This window comes from Montipora foliosa, chromosome 5, assembly GCF_036669935.1.
Source record: "Montipora foliosa isolate CH-2021 chromosome 5, ASM3666993v2, whole genome shotgun sequence".
Classification (NCBI taxonomy): domain Eukaryota; kingdom Metazoa; phylum Cnidaria; class Anthozoa; order Scleractinia; family Acroporidae; genus Montipora; species Montipora foliosa.
Genome location: NC_090873.1, coordinates 1,319,763 through 1,337,292, shown reverse-complemented (window position 1 = coordinate 1,337,292; position 17,530 = coordinate 1,319,763). Strand labels below are relative to the sequence as shown.

The 17,530-nt window shown below is 39.4% G+C and overlaps 2 protein-coding genes across 2 annotated transcripts in view; one reads left to right on the top strand and one right to left on the bottom strand.

The window, feature by feature from the left end:
- The first annotated feature begins 165 nt into the window (after positions 1-165).
- Positions 166-7,457, top strand: LOC138003326 (protein cereblon-like). The gene is made up of 6 exons (XM_068849331.1): positions 166-325; positions 2,101-2,247; positions 3,653-3,708; positions 3,833-3,912; positions 5,509-5,654; positions 6,146-7,457. The coding sequence occupies exons 1-6, from the start codon at positions 226-228 to the stop codon at positions 6,187-6,189; spliced, it is 573 nt and encodes a 190-aa protein (XP_068705432.1). The 5' UTR covers positions 166-225; the 3' UTR covers positions 6,190-7,457.
- Positions 7,458-7,604: 147 nt separating this feature from the next.
- LOC138003316 (uncharacterized) overlaps positions 7,605-17,530 on the bottom strand; it is a 21,886-nt gene continuing 11,960 nt past the window's right edge. The window contains exons 7-12 of the mRNA XM_068849317.1: positions 17,361-17,434; positions 14,947-15,531; positions 14,669-14,845; positions 13,130-13,195; positions 12,634-12,726; positions 7,605-8,692 (exon numbers count right to left, since the gene is read on the bottom strand). Of these exons, the coding sequence (XP_068705418.1) occupies positions 8,639-8,692; positions 12,634-12,726; positions 13,130-13,195; positions 14,669-14,845; positions 14,947-15,531; positions 17,361-17,434 (1,049 nt within the window). The 3' untranslated portion in view covers positions 7,605-8,638. The remainder of the gene's footprint in view (positions 8,693-12,633; positions 12,727-13,129; positions 13,196-14,668; positions 14,846-14,946; positions 15,532-17,360; positions 17,435-17,530) is intronic.

Genomic DNA, 17,530 nt, shown 5'->3' with positions numbered 1-17,530 from the left:
AGGGCCAGTTGTTGATTTCAGAGGAAAATGGACGATTTCTTTGTAGTTTGCTTGTCATTTCATTTTTGGTGTTAAAACACGACTTCAGAGAGTTTTTAAAATAGCGATTTGAGAGGAGTGAATGAAGTTTGGCCTCGTTTTCACGTCATTCGAAATCTGCCTCACTTTCGCGTTTTACCCATCACTCACTCCCCAACGCGTTCGCTCTTCTGCAACCGAAGAAATATGAACGTTTTCTCTCACCAAAGCCTCTTTCTGATTATTTTGGCAAACGTCACCTTAAAAAATGCTAATTCAACAAACGTGGATGTTCAACAAATTTCAGGTATCCTCTGAGTTTCGTTGTTCATCGTCCTTAGTAAATTTAGCGGAAGAAATTGGGCATGCATATCTGGTACTGTCCAGTGTGATCTCATCGAAAGAAGTGTAATATTTTGTTTTGGATAAGCATCGGCGCTTAATTGCTTATCCAGACGAGGGACAGACATGTTATGCGTGTCCAATCGTGTTTATCAGTGCGTCAAACGGTATTACGTCCTTTCTTGAGAATTTAACGTAAATTAATCTTTCAAGAATTCTTGCAACTTCCTGAAAATCCCTTGCAAATTGAAATTTATTCATTGATTACTTTCCGTTAGATTTTAAATCCTGCCTTTCATATGCCATCTTTCGAAAGTTGTTTCACGTTTTCTCAGTATAGTTTCCTTTTCAACACCTTTTGAGATGATGTTGACTTATATCTTAGTAAATAATTTGTGGCCATTTAATTTCTTGTGTAGCATTTTACATCTTCATCTTCGTCCTTAAACGTGATCTTTCATAAAATTCCTATTTCACAGGATTGTCTTGGTGTCTTTCTGGGTAATATAGATTAAAGTATTTGCAAAGAAAAATAGTAAAATTGGTTTGCGTATGCCAATCTCAGAAATATAGTTAGGTGGGACTTACTCTGTCTTTTTGTGACGGCCTGTTGACAGCAACTGTGACAGTGAGAAAAACCATTCCTCTTCTCTTCAAAAGGTTCTGTGGCAAACATCTCAGAGGCACATTGTAAAGAGTGTTGAATTCCAAACATAAGCTGTTTTTTTACCACAAAGAATCTTCATATGTTTTCACTGAAATATTGACATCAACTTAAAATTGAAGTGCCTTTAAGTTAATTAGTCATTAACCAACTTCAATCTCTGATTGCGTTGTTTTATTGGCTTGTTCTCTGTTGTTTTTTCACTTCACTTAATTTGAATACCCTCCACCTGCTTCCTTTATGTTGCTTATTAACCAATGGTGAAGTCTGTAACCTTTGGTTTTGGCCTTCTGAGTTAAACAAATATGTGATATTTGACCCTTGATTTTTCACTTCATAGTCTTTCTGGTGAATGTCCCAGAAAACAAAAATGTTTAACTAAACAAGTCATTTTTGCCTTTCTGTTCACAAGTTCTGGTTTGAATTGCCTCTTCACCTATACTTAATTACCCAGCCCTTTAATTAAAGAGGAGTTGGTTATCAATCTTTCTTTGATTGGAAACCCTGCTGCATTTCTAATGTGAATGCAACTCGGGTTGTTGTTGCATTGTTGTTATTATTATTATTATTATTATTATTATTATTATTATTATTATTATTATTAACCATCAAATTCAAGTGAGAGTGCACTCTTCACTGCTTTAACCCTGGATCTCCTATAGCAATTTGCAAATTTGCCAGCCCTAAAGATCTGTTTAACCCTCCAATGGTAAGTGAAATTGCCTGTCAATAGACAGAGAAAAATCTGTAAGTGTTAATCAGTAGGATAAGGGTTAATTAATGACATCATTTATTGCTCCGATTGAACTCAATTGCCTTGCTTGATTCTGGATCCTGTGGGTGAGTTTAGTCCTGAGAAGGGCTATTACAGTATTGTCTTTGAAGGACATTTAACAATGTGAGTGGAAGTCACCTTGGGTTGTTTAAACATCAGTCAGCAACAAAAGCTCTTTTCAGGAATACATTTTATAATACCTGAAGAATCAAATTCCATCAAGGTATTTCAAACACAAGTTCAAACAATTTTTGATTGAACTCTATGAAATACATATTTTTTCCCTTCCTTGATATCATAGATTCCCTGCTTTGCAGAAGGTGTGGCCATGATATAGCAGAAGGCTCAAAGCTTGAAAACAGGGCTAGTAAACTTGCTCTACGACAGAGAAATGACACAGTACTTGGTGTTCAACAGTGCTTGATTCAGCTCTTCAAAAACCCTCATGGTATTTCACTATCAGCTGATTACTGCGTTTTCTTTATCACTTTTGTATGTACATTCACTTCAATAATAATAACTTAGCATTATCATGGCACTTTGAATTATTGTGGATGTGTTGAATGTTGTCTCTGCTGCCTGGAACTAGGTTTTCTTGTTATTTATTACCGGTGGAAGAGGGCTAGGTGGCAGATGCTATGCCCACCAAAGGCAGTTTTTTTCTAATGTAAGACTTGAGAATTGGTTGTTTGCATTACTCAAGCTGCAACCCTAAAAAATTGGGGATTGGTATTTTAGGGGGTACTAAAAGATTAGCAGACTTACTTTTCTTACCTGGTAGCAAAAAAAAAAAGTTAAAATTATTAAATTTAACTGGGATGAAAAAATTAGCTGCAACAGCTACGACACCAGGCATGCAAATTCATTTTGGCTTCTATTATGTATAATAGCAGCAATTTTCTGTTTTTTGAATCAAGGCTAAACGTTTTTTTACTGTCTTACTTTTGAGGTTATCAACTCCTTATGATTATCTGTTGCATTATTTAGGGAGAAAAGTAAAAGCTACACCATAAGCAATTACTGGTTCTGTCATAAATAGGCAATGCTCGTGTAAACATTCTTCATATCTGTTATGTTAATTGCATGGGTCTGAGGGCAATTAAGGACTAATTTCACACATATTTTCAACATTTTTACAAGGTTGCCCTTTGAAAATACATTTGAAAGAAATCCTTAATTTGCACAAGGGCACATGGTGATTAGATGTTTATCACATAAAGTGGCAAACAACATGCTCCTATTTGGTTAAAGTTCAACTCAATAATTGTTGCTGTCAACAGAAATAGTGCTTAAAATGTATTTTATATGTGGATTTTAAAAAAATTAATAGTTTAATCTGGAAGAAGATTCTTTTGTAACTTTGCTTTCTCTGGATAAGCAACTGTTAACCAATCAGGATCAAGTATTCATGCCCTCGTGATTAAGGAAAAATGCCCTCTGTCTCAGCCAATCAGCATTCAGTAATTTTGCCCCGTATGTGATAACTAAGATTATTATATTCTAAAACAGTGGATAGCGTTCAAAGTGCGCTTGATTGGCTGCTCAAACTCTGGATATCCTTTGCTATTCACCTCCGAGCAACTTGCCTGGGATTTGTGCCCGAAAATAATGAGTTAAAATAATCTTTTTGTGCTATTTTATCTCACTGTTTTAGTATGTACTAAAATAACTATTCACCTCAGTGTCGTTGCTTAGTGGTGGATATTTATCCAACTTGTGTTTTTTATCAGGGTACCCAAGTTTATTAGCTTTCCTTTTAAGTCATTAGACTAACTACTTTTGTGGTTGTAATGGCAAAAGTCTTAAATAAATAAACAAATGAATAAATAAATGAGGTTTTCTCTGTCTCTCAGGTCAACATTTTGAACTAATAACAGTGACTTCAGCCAATATCATGTCGCATGGTGAGGTAGGCCACATCTGAAACAGGGCCTTGATGTGATTTTTAGGTTTGTGGTCTCAATTTTGATGTTTTAAGAGCTTAACATCTCAATATTCTTTGCAATTAAATTGCATTGGTTTTTGTTCTGTAGGCGGTTGAGGAACACTCATGGTTTCCAGGATATGCTTGGCGCATAGCTGTTTGTCCACAATGTGGAGCACACATGGGATGGTAAGCAGTTCGATGCAATTTGCTGGAGCATGCAACAAGGACTGCCTGCTAAGGTGCCAGTTGTAGTCAGTGGTTTTATCATGTTGATCCCTCGTGCTTGTGTATTGAAGGGAGTATTTTTGGCCTTGTACATTTGCCAGCCATTGGAGCTAACAGCAAACCTTCAGAAGTCTCATCTCTTGATTTCTCACAGTGTTGTCTCCTGAAACTTCTTTAGGGTTGCATGCAAAGAAAAACAAAGTATATATTTAATGTTTCAAATATGGTATCTTTTAGGGGTCAAAAATGCCCAGGCCACGCCCAACTTGGTCTCCTTTAGGGTTTTAATTCAAAATTTCTGAATGAGCATCCTTGCCCCTTTGTGTGCAAAGTTCCCCCACCCCACCCCACCCCACCCACGGGGCAGATAGTATGTTCGTTTTGGTGTTGGAATAGAGACTGAAACAAAAGAGAATAAAAATAATAATAATAATAATAACAACAACTTCATTTAAGTGTCAATGGGTTTAGCACAAGAGCACTAAATCAAATTTTAGTTTTTGTGGAGAGGGGAAAACCATATTACCTGGAGAAAAACCTCTCAGAGCAAGGAGGAGAACCAACAACCTCAACCCATATATGACACAGAGTCTGGGAATCAAAACCCGGGCCTCGTTGCTCAGAGCTGGGTGCTCTCACCACTGCGCCGCCCCTGCTCCCCTCATTTCCACTGGCTATTTTGTCAATGACTGGACAAAATCGATATCCCGAGGCACCCAACGTCAAACCACTAAAAACACTGGGTCATGCTTTCAAAAAACCTAAGGACTGGCCGACAAAATAACAGTTGAAAGGAATTATTGTGTAAGAATGTGAATGTCGGCTCCGTGGTGAACTTGAACAACATGCTGAAACCACTGGCCACGACATACACCCAAATTATGTGAGCATTTTGTAAACAGGCGTGAAATCCAAGGACAAAAGGCGTTTTCTAGAGTCGTTCCATTCATTCCTGGACAAGAACTCTGTTAATGAAAGAGCACCCTTCCGAAGGGTTTACGCATCACTTGTTTCCTCCCTTAGGGGCAACGAACAGTGACGTCTTTTGCTATATATTTGCATTCATTAACTTGCAGAGTACATTCAACTGAAGAAGACCACAGAAGGCGGTCGAAAATTTACTTTTAACATTTTTAGATCTGTTTTAAACCCCCTTCTTAGAACTTTAATGATGAACACGGATCGCTCCAACAGTTTTATTGTTCAGTGCCCACTAATGTTTGGGTCGTTGCCTGTAGTAATTTCTCGCCCTCCTTGAGGCCTGGAATAGCACTAATCAAGTCACTAATTGTCAGCAAGTACAAGATGTCAAACCATCCAATCACCCTATGTAATGGAATCCAGGAGGGCTACAGATTCCAGATCCCAGCCCGTGGATCCTAGATTCCAAATTCATGGATTCCATCAAATCCTAGATTCCATTGAAATCTGTGGATTCTGGATTCCAGATTCCACGCTCTGGATTCTGGATTCCAAAGCCTAACACTTTGTTAGATTATCAGGCGAATCTAACATCATAATGAAGTATTAAAATGTTTGGTCTTCCGTGTTGGTTAGGGCATTTGAAGATCCTCGCCAAAGTGACCAACAGGATAATAAAAACCAAAGGCAACATTCTCATGATCATATGAAGGAAGATGACAGCGTGAAAAAACCCTACAAATTTGTGGGCCTGATCTACCCAAACTTAATACAAGAACACTGTAAGTAGAAAGTGTAAATGAATGTTGTCCTTAGTAGCCTGTATGCGAATACAGGTCGGTCCGCCCCACAGTATTCTGGCGACCCTTAAATAATAGTAGACAACACATTCTTTTCATCAAGTGAAGCTACGATCCTCGCAGTCATGAACGCAATTTTAGCAATTTCGTAGAGAAGCCTGAAAAATTCAGGACTTCAACACTAAAATTGGGCCCATAATTGCGAGGATCATAGCTTCACTTGATTTCATATCCGCACTTCAATACATGATTCATTTCATGTATCATTTCATTCGTTGATACATGCTTTTCAGTTATTTTAAGACCCCAAGTGGTTCGACCCGCGACGTCCCGTACGATAATCCGATGTACCACCAACTGAGCCAATCTCAGTGTTGGCAAAACTTGGTCTACCAATCATTGAGCGAGTCATTGTCTTTACTATTCTATTCCTTGTAACCTACAGAAAACATTTCCCTCTCTGTATCTTACAGATGCTGACTCCTTGATAATCACACCCAGAGCCTACAGAAGCTAATCAAGATCAAACATAGAATGTTGTGTTCTGAAGACTTCCGCGCTTCAACGCCATTTGGAATTCTGCTATCTATATGTGCATTTGACATTTTAAGATCTAATTTATCACCTCCAAGAAGGATTAATTGGTGTTATTGGTTGGTTCATTGTTGTCAAGATTGACTCTTAACGGATTTGTGCGATGTCAGTTGTGTAGAAACAGCTAGCTTGCTGAGGTCTCTGCTCTATAGCTTGCGCGGGTGAGAAGCTTTCCTTCACGGAGAAGCTCAGAAGAGACTTTTAGCTCAGCGGCTGCTCCAAAGTCTCTTCGGAGGTCTTCGTTCCCGCGGGAATGCTTGATATCTAGAAGAACTAAAAAAGCACAAAACGAATGTTAAAGCCGCGTAAAGCAAAAACTTTTAAGTAAGTCCAGGGAAAGATAAACCTCCGCGGGTTTGAGCAGAACGCGTACAAAGCAACTGTGCTAACGAATGAAGGGGTAGTTTCTAAAGAAACTGTGGTGCTGCGTCGGTGGGGAAGTAGTATACAAAAATTTGGTTTTATCAACGGAGTTGATAATGTAAATTGGCCACCGTACAGAGATTCTAAAAGCTGACGTTTCGAGCGTTAGCCCTTCGTCAGAGCGAATCGAGGGATTATGGGTTACGTGTAGTTTTTATAGTAGAGTAGGAGCTACGCTATTGGTGGTAACATGGCAACGTGAAAAATAGGAATATATTAGTTAAATGAAAAGCGTTCGTTAATACCGTGAGGATTAAGGGTGCCGATTTGAAAGATGAATTTTTGTTCCAGATTCTTGCGGCTTTCCGTCGTACCTAGATGTAGGGAAAGGCCGCAGATAGCCATGTGTTTTGTGGAGTGGTTAGGCAGATTGAAATGGCGAGCGACTGGCTTGGATGCATCCTTGTCATTCTTCTCAACATCGCGAAGGTGTTCGCGGAATCGGTCACCTAGTCGTCTACCTGTCTCACCAATGTATAATTAATTGCATAACGTGCAGGTTATGCAATAAATGACATTTGCGGAGGTACATGTGAAACGATCGGTGATCTTAACAGATCGCTTAGGTCCCGATATCTTGCTAGTGTTAACAATGAAAAGACAAGTTTTGCATCGTGAGCGCGCGCATTTGAAAGTGCCGGGTTGCTCGTTAGTTTTGAGCGCGCTTCTAACTAAAAAGTTGCCTACGTTTTTGTCGCGTTTGAATGAAATAAGTGGAGGTTGCGAAAAGATTCTACCAGTCTCGGGATCATTTTGGAGTAATTTAAAATTACTAAGAATGATGCTTTTGACTGCGTGATTATGAGGATGGAAAGTGAGGGTGAATGGAATTCTGTCATTCTTATCTTTTTGTGACGTTTGTAGCGATGACTGTCGATCAAATTGCTAACGGACACATTGTAAAGCACGTTGAAACAAAGTTTCTTGCATTTTATTCAGTTTAAAACGTTGATTTTTTTAAAACTAGTTCTCGTGATCTTGGTGTAGAAGCGTTGATTTTCGAATATTTGTAGAAAAATAACCATTGATAAATAATGCGTCTTGTTTCATTTGGAGAAGATGACCTTTTTCATAAATGGTTGCCCACCTTCCCATTCTTTTGTATTTATTTTAATTAGACCTACTGCCCTCATTTTGAAACAAATATTATTTTCAAATTTGCCTGTCGTAGCGAGGCTAGAAAGGCTTATTAGCATTAAAACAAAAGAATATTTTATTAGGCTGCCATAATGAAAGAGGTCTATTAGATTACTACTGTTATTGCACATACGTTCTGCGCATCTCGAGATACTCGGATTTCCTATCGGCGGTGCTTATTAATACAGGGATATTTTTGCGCGGTTCAAAACTATGCGGAGAAAGCAGAACTCAGCAGGTGCTCTTGGTATCCAAAAATAAAATTGGGATAACCCTTATTCAGAGATAATTAAGCTTCAATTTGGAAAAGAACACTATACATTGCTGTGTATATTAAATGTTTTTACAAGACAGTATTGTTGATTAATTATGCGTGGTTACCTCCCGATTTTTTTTTCCGACTTTATTAACACTTGTTAAGATCTGCTTTTCGCGCATAAGCATAAACCGGGCAAAAATACCTTAGCGTCCTTAAGAAACAGTGTATCAGTCTACAGTAGGCCCATTCCGAGTTGCTGTTTGCCTCTGGTTCAAAACGAGTCTTGGTGCTAAACCATTCACATGATAATGAATTTGATTTGCATGAAAATACACCACTCATTTCCATTTGAATGGTTGTGCACCAGGAATCGCTTTGGAGCCGAGGCATACAGCAATTCGAAAATGGCCTCATATGACGGCCATAATCTGCGCGTAACAGGAGTTGAATTTATGGCCTCCCGGTCCTCCACCATTAAGTACGTTCAGTGGGCAGAATCCAGTTGCAACCGCTTCAAATGCAATGTACGACTTGCAGTTTCTTTCTCTGAGCGTCAACTTCTGTCTAATGCGTCAACGAAAGCCTCAGCCCATTCCTTAAGACTTGCCTGTGAGAAAACAATGAAAACATATTGATATTTTTCTCTTGTAATAAACAACCGCGTCTCGACATCTTTCGCACGGCCAGCTCTTCTAAAATAGTTCTAAGATAGGACTGATCACGGCATTTTTGCTCGAGTTTTGATGACGGCCGTGTCAATCAAAACGTCAGTTCAGAATTCAATTTGCGGTTATTCCATCTTGTTCACTGGGTACAATAGAGCGACTTTCATATGACCTTGAAAAACGTAAAAACAGAACGTAAACAAAAATGCAAAACATTTAATTGGCCTATCGAACAAAAACAAAAGACCGCGAATTTTCATTGGCTTAGTGAAAGCAGTTGCAAACAACGTCATCTCTCCATGGAACTTTCTGGAAAGTTTCGCTTTGACATCATTTGAAATGCAGTAATGTGATTGGACAATCGAACTGTTTACTGTTCATATTAGGAGTTTCCTTGGCGGGAATAAGGAGAAGCTTTGTTTTAATCTTGCCAAACATTGGTCCGTGAAACAAATTGAGAACACTTTTTTCAGTCATACGAAAGTCGCTCTATACGAAAGAGAGAAACGATCCTCGCTTTTATCTGGACAGTTGTCTCTTTTAGACACCTGAAAAATTCAGGTGCCTTCAATGGGATTCGAACCTCTGCGATGCTGGTGCGATGCTCTAACAACCGAGCAATGAAGCAACACAATATGCTATTTCCGAGTTCATGTCTGCCTCCTCTTCAAAGCCAGTCTAGGTGCGAAGGTTTTGTGATGGTAATCAGGTCTACTTTACATGTGAATGAAAACTAATTTTAATAAGAAAAACTTCGCACTTAGACTCGCACTGAAGAGAAGGCAGACATGAACTCGAAAATGGCCTATTGGGAGCAGGTCAGTTTGAATGGGCCCATGTGTTCTGGTGAAAAGGCTTCGATGTATATATTTGAAGTCCGGCCTGTAGACAAAAGAGAGAAATGACCCTCGCGCTCATCTCATGCCCCGTTCACACCAAACCTTAACCATTTTTCAAAGTGTTTTTTTTTTGTGTCATGTATACTGATTTTAGTCGACTACAAATTTAGCACAGATGAAAGCATGTATTGAAACTCACTCGAATCTCATGTTTAACCCAGTCGCAGATTTTTTTGTGACTGATTTTCATTTTATTAAACCCAGGTTAATTAAACATGTTTTATTGGTGTGAATGGGGTATTAGTTACGTGAAACGGTAAACGGCAGGCTCTTTCTCATCAAGTCTTCATTATACTTCTCTGTAAACCTGTTTATGTTTGAGAGAATAAACTGTCTGTCTGTCTGTCTGTCTGTCTATAAAAGCATGAAAATTCTCTTATTCTAACTTGTCTCTCTCGTTGATATGAGCTGCGCCATTGCGCAGTTTTCAAATGACTGTCGAAAGTAATTACGTGACTGCAATTGCTACGCTTAGTGATTGGTTTAAAAATCTCGTGCCAGTTTATCAACCAATGAAAAGGAAAAGCAAAACCAATCGCGACTTTCACGCGCGAATTTTCCCGCGCTTTGAGCAAGTTACATGGAATTGCTACGAATTTGGATTGGCTCATTGCGCTGTTTGCGCCTGCTGTGATTGGTCGAAGTAATTACTTTGGTATTAGTTTTTTAACGACATTCGATTGAAAACCGCTCTAACCGTTGCTAACATGCAAGAAATAAAACTCATCAAAGCAGTTTCTTTGATTTTTTGTAACTAAACGCAAATTTCAACCTGACGTTTGCCATGAACGCTACTTGCTTAATCTCTCTCTCGGATTGGAAAGTGAGTCGTTGTCTGATCATGCGTTAAGTCACCAGAAATACACCTACAAAAAGTTTAAGGGCTTTCCAGAAACGGACGGCTTTAATTCCCGAGAGGTTATTGGGGAGTTAAAACAAAGACGACGGTTACGGCAACGACAACGCCACGAAGTAAAAACATGATTGGTTGGGAAAAATACTGGCACGAATTTCCGTGCATTTCTTTGCCGTAGTCCAGAAAAACAAGAACGTAAAAACACCAAATTTTAGGGTTTTGACGACAACATGAGCAGATAACAATGAACCATTCATTTTCTATTTTTACTTTAAAACCGTAACCATCCAATTACAGGACCTGAGTTCGCCCGCATGGTAAAATAGAGAGCTTTGGATTCTAGGACGCGCAGTGAGCGCGCGCAAACCAGCGTCATTTTGGAGGAAAAAACGCGATATCGTCGTCATTCTAGTTCGAGGTTTTGCACAAATGCCGTCGTGTTAAAGCGAGTCAACAACACGATAGCAGTTTTGGCATTTTTCGATCAGCAAAAAGGCTCAGTTACCAGCAATAAGAATGACTGAGCAACCTATATATTGCTGACAAAGAGTAAGATTAATCGACCGGGTTATAAATCTTCTCAGTATTTTCGCTAAAAAAGGGCAGTCAAATCTCGTACTCGTTCTCGTCCTCGTCCTAGAATCTAAAGCTCTCTAATGTGAACAAGACGGAATAATTGCGAAATACTTGCGATAGCGCTAAATTATATTTTGGAGTGACGTTTTTTATTAACGTTGCCATTGTGGTTGTTTAAATTCCGTATTCTTCAGCTTGCTGCGGTTTTCTCTTCTCCTTGAAAACCAACATTTGATCCGATTTGAATTGCTCCAATAGACCTTATTCGCCTGTATATTTTGTTTTCCTAACACAGATCAAGTGTGATACTCTCAGTCTGGAAATCTAATAATAATAATAATAATAATAATAATAATAATAAATAATAATAATCTAACCCTCTGTATTGTTAGTTTGAACTTTGAAAAGCTTCTTTCACTAATAGACCAATTTCGATATATTAAAATTCAGTCCTAACTGAACAAAAGGCATGTCCCGAGGCTCTGGGAAGATAAATATTAGGATTTGTATGAGTTTATTCCCCACAGCCTCGAGATGATGCCTTTTGTCTTGGATTGAATTTTAGGGTGCGTTCGATTGACCGTATACATGGAATACAAGTTAGAAATCCTTCGTTTTTACGGAGATTCACATTAACATTGTCAAATATCTGCTAAAATGCTATTTTAAACATATTTTTATTATCCTTGCTGTTTTGAAACGCGCCAAACATACCGTTGTAATCATCATTCCACGTAGTCTTATTCCGGAATAGGGTCAATCAAACGCGCCCTTAATATATCGAAATTGCATTATTCTCAGACTGGGAGGGTAAGGCCAGCGGAGCTTAAAAGCATGCGCAAGTGACAAGGTATCTTGAGGAAAGGCCGTTTCCTTTGGGCAGGTGGTCGCATGATCAAAGGAAATGGAGGGCTCTGGGGACGAGAGTGCTTAAAAGCAGATAAAGTTTTAGCAGGAACTATTTCATGAGGTGGTCAGTTCCAGATTCTAATTGTTCTTGAAAAAAAAACCCGAATATCTGGCTCGAGTTGCTCGAAGCATGGTTAGCCCTAACCAGCGTTAAATACCACAGAAACTTCTAGGTTTTGATACCACTTAACCAACGGTTAGCGCTAACCAGGTTTCGCGCAACTGGGCCACTGAAGGCTAAGATACCTGATTGGGGTTGCTGGTAACATAATTGATATCTTCTGGTGTTCCTAATATTACTAAAGCGTGTAATTAACCTAGGGAAACAACAGTTGATAAGATTATTGTGAAATTTGTAGAACTGAACGGATCAGATTAAACCATTTAATCTGATCCGTTCAGTTCTACAAATTTCAGGCAATGGCCTGTGTTCAAGCCGAGTGTCCCAACCGAACGACTTTACAAGGTCTGACGTAATATACATGAATTAAAAAAAATTCGTGCGAGCATGAAAATGTCCAACTTGAAAGTAACACACTTAATTGAATATTGTCGCATGATCTAAATTGAGAAAACAAGATGCGCAATCGAATAAGGTCTTTTGGGCGCTATATGAACTGATGCACTGAAGGAAAAAAAATACCTTTGACCAGTTTATGGAGTCATCTATTTTTTTATAAATGTACTTCATATCTTCGTCGCTAAAGACCTGGGAGCTGATTTCCGATGCCAATGGCTGGAAAAAATAAATCAATTGCTTTATTATCAGTGCTCTTTTTATAGGGGGTTTTCATGTGACGTCATCGCCGCCATGTTGGTGACCGAGAACAAAAGCTTCTTTTGTTCGTCCACCAGAAGTCGTACATTTCTCTATTGTTAATGGCGACTATTGATGTTGCTTGAAAAAGTCCTGTTCTCAATAGACCATTTTACAATTCTATAGGAAATAGTTAGCATTACAACAACATGTTTTACTTAAGAAAAGCAATGAGGTTTGGTCAACTTCAGCCTCGCTTTTATACAAAGGTCTGGTAACTGAGCACAGAACTTTGGGCGCAGAATAAATTGACCGCAAAATTACGAGAATTTCAAAGTGAGAAAGATGTGAATAGGCGATGTTAACAGAAAACCTTTCCTACCATGATTTTATTCTTTTGCAACAGCGAAACTTCACGAACAATTTTCATAAGAATAGAAGCCAGAACCTGCGCAAAAAAAGAACAAAAATGTCATGTAAAGGAGAATGAATTGCTTACTTTTGTTTTTGTTAAAGGTTTGTCAGTCTGACAGAGAGTCATCGGATACCTAAAGTTAAATTCTGTTTGGAAAGACCACGCTCACTGAATTCTGCGACTCGTGTTAAAACTTTCTTATCGTGGATAAATTAAATCCCTTTTGTTTCTTCATAGTTCATATAATTGTATTAACTATGTATTTTTGACACGTTTGATGTTTTTTTATGAAAAAAAGACAATGCTGAGACACAGAATTAGCTCGTGAACTTCACGCGCAGAAAAACAAAGTGCGCAAACTCTTACGATTTTTGACATTTAAGACTATCCCATATTGCGTGCGCAATGGCAGCTGAATGCGTGATTTTGACCGCACGCTTCTGAAATGCACGCATGCAAGTTCTTCAAGGCAAGTTTTTATCCAAGTGAGAGCACGTGGGAACGCAGTGCACTTTACTCGTAAAAGAAAACTTGACTTAAACTTCTAGCTCATTTCCCCATCGGATGCAAACACCCGGAGCTCTATCAGTTCGATGCTGCACACATCCCGTCGTTTAGGTTCAGTACTTAAACTTTCCCTTAGGATATGACCAGGAAAAATTCAATCCATTTCAAACGCATCGAACGACAAGTTCCCACTGCGCTGCGAAATTCCTTACATGTTGGCTCAGTATTGTTTGCACCAACAAATGAGAAGAAGTTTCCTTGAAGGCCAAAAGACGAAGTTTTTAGGAATAAAACCCATCAGTAACTATGTTTTTTCCTTGTTTCAAAAAACCTCCACTCCATATCATATCATATTATATCATATCATATCTTTATTTACCCTCAGATTTTAGAAGAGCTTGATGTAGCTGGTAACCACAGGCAGAGCACAACACCAGGAACTCCATGCCCTACTCTTTGCGAATAATGTGTGGGTACTTTTACGTCCCACAGGAAAGGGTTGTTGAGACAGTTTATCGTCCATATCCGAGAAGTCTAGACAGTGTAACCATTTGCGGGTGTAATTACAGAGGCAGCACTTTCTCTTCAGTTATTTTAAGACCCTGACAGGAGCCCATCCTGGAGCGTGCAACTTCCATACAGCGTCTGTGAAACGGCGTTTTCACAAGTAGATTTATTTTTAGACTAGCCCTTCCCGCGAATTAGGTCAAAAAACTAAGTCAGTTACGGTTCGGTGACCCTATGACGTCAGCTAAATTTCTTGTAATTGGTCATCGGGTCCTGTGGGAGTCTCATTAGTGGGAAATTCAATCTAAAAATAACCTTACTTGTGAAAACGCCGTTGCACAAGTATAGTTAAGTTGCACGCTCCGGGTGATGAGCTCCTGACCCTGAGTGTTGGTCCGGCCGAACTCGAACCCACGACCTCCCGCATAGCATCGCCGTGCTCAACCCCAAGAACCCAAGAGGTTACAGGTATTTCTAACACAGTTTCCTAACCTTTAGATTTGACGACGCTAAATCACTTGGGGCGGTCTCCATGACACCATACTCAGCTGGCTTCAATAAAAGTGTCGACACAAGGCCTCTTGAGACAAACAGTCCGAGAAAGAGCACGGCACTAATTTGCTTGGTTACTTGGACCAGTTCTCCGTGAGCCCCAAAGGTTATATTCTCCTAAAAAGTGTAATACGACGGCAAAAAGTTGGTTTTGCGTAATACTTACTGTAAACACTTAAAAAGAAATCTTGTAGCCCTTGGCAATCAAATTTCGTCACCTCTTCCACTTGCCATAGATAGTCCTGTGGTAACAGGACACCCACTTGTGTCATCTCCCACAGGACACCTTCCCTGGTAGCACTGAGAAGTCCATTGGAAGGATTAATTTGGACAATATTGTCAACAAGATTCTCAACAATTGATGAAAGTTCTCGAATTGCCGCTTGAGATTCCTGTGATAGTCTCTGAAAAACGCCAGGATTTTTTATTTTCAGATCAAGGCCATCCTCTTGGGTTGCATCTTGAAGTAAGGCGTAAATAGCACCATCGCGATCAAGATAGTGCTTGCTATGGAGTTCGTCGATAGCTTGGTTTATAACACCGTTGAGCTGTTCCATCGCTTCAAGCCTTTTCTCTTGACGTTTCCTTAACAAGGATATAAGTATAAAGCAAGCCCAAGACGCATAGCCATAATGCCGCAACTTTCTTGCTCCCCTGGGACCAGGAAAAGGGTATGGTGCGACCGGATTGCCCCTTACAACTTGACCAATAAAGCCTCCAGTATTAACAGATGCATGAGGTTTAGGCCTCGGCTCTGGAACTCGCTCCGTTGGTCTGACAGGAGTAGCAACACCTCTTCGTATCTATAATGATGTACAGACAATCAATACCAAGGTCATGCTCAACATGCTCTGTTGGGATGAAAAAAGAACTTAACAATAATTATTCCTTGTACGCGTCGTGTTGGATATGAGATGGGTAAGGGTCTAGAGTTGGCTATAACCAGTCTCATATCGAGCAAGCGCGAACGGAATTATTGTTTCACTAAATTTTCATTTAATTCTGAACGCTTGGACACTTAAAAATTAAACTCAAACTTTATTGAATTATTTTGTTTTGCTTTTACAAGACGACCGGAATCACTTTCCATATTAGGTGTAAGTCATAGAAGCAACCAATGATGTAATGTACAATTATTGCTGGAGCTAATGAAATATCATGGTAGCTAGCCTACGAGCAAGCTCTCTTACGGGGTGCGGGAGGGCGGGGAGGAGAGATGAACGGGACTTCCAGGTATCTCTGTAGCGGACTTTCAATGACATTTTACAGCATCCACAATAATCACTAGGACTTTCAGCATTTGGTTTCCTTCCTAAATAAAGTTCCTTTGGAGTGTTGTTCGCCTTGCGGTCCCGAGAAAATCCTTGCAAGATGTTTATTTTCATTTGGTTCATATTTCCGGTAAGATCTGATTGGTCAGATTTTGACAGTTCAACAGGGGTAGCTCTCTCTATCCTCCCCACCCGATTTCTAAATGAAAGCCATAAAAGACAAATTTATGAAGATCATTAAACTAGTCAACAATAGATGGGCTTAGGAGTTGGTTGTTTTGAAATACATCTAAACTCAAATATTTTTCATCGATAAACAAATCTTTCCACCAAAGGAAAGGAATGGAAAGGAACTTTATTTAAGTGTGTAGTCTTTAAGCGCTGAACCACCAATTCAGTGCGGACACTGCAAACTGAAATCAACAACGCAAATCAAATCATTTTTTTAGCAATTGCGCGCAGAAGCCTGAAAATTTCAGGCCCCAGTTGTTCAAACGATGGATAGCGCTATCCGCCGGATAAATCACTATCCACTGGATAATTCAATCGGTTTTGCCAGTGTTTATCCGCTGGATAATGATTTATCCGGTGGATAGCGCTATCCATCGTTTGACCAACTGGGGCCAGGACTTCAATGTGGTTTGAACCCGTTACCACGCGATACAGGTGCGACGCTCTAACCAACTGAGCTATGAAGCCAGCGAGGATCATGGCTTCACTTGATTTCATATCCGCAGTTCAATACACGATTCATTATATATATTATTTCATCGTTGATTCATTCACCTCGGGAAAATTAGAACCCACAAATGACCAGCTCCCAACGTCAGTGGCTTCATAGCTCAGTTAGTTAGAGCGTCGCACCAGTATCACGAGATCACGGGTTTAAACCCCTTTGAAGTAGTGGATTTTTCAGGCTTCTCAAACCAATTGCTAAAATTGCGTTCACAACTGCGAGGATCATAGCTTCACTTGGTACCACTACTGCTACTACCTGAGAAAAACGTAATTTTTACAAGCAGATATTCCAAATGTGACCAACGATTATTTATAACATTCTTGAGACAAACATTTTACTTATGCAACATGACTCCACCTAAGTAAGTACTTTATCTACTCCAATAGGCGCCTCTCTTGAATAACCGCCGCGGTCCCAATGCGGCGCTTACTGGAGGAATTTCGTGAAATTAGAAAAAACGAAAACACTAAAAAGTAACTCTAACACAGCATGGGGACTTTCTTTGCATCAAAACCGCACCTTTTTGCAGATATGTCCAGAAATGCCCCAAATTAGAGGCTTATTTGAGTAAATACGGAATTGATTCTCGGTTGATTGGTCTTGCTCGTTAATAACTATTTACCGCTGTTCTTGTTAAAGGTTTTCGCTGAGCAGAAACTGGTTCAGTTGGTCTGGAGACAGGAGGTTGAGGATCAACTGGAATCAAAAGCAATAATAATCACTTGTTTCTACGTAGAACAGTTATTAATGAATAAGAGATTCACATAAAGCCGATTTTTTACACCTGGCATT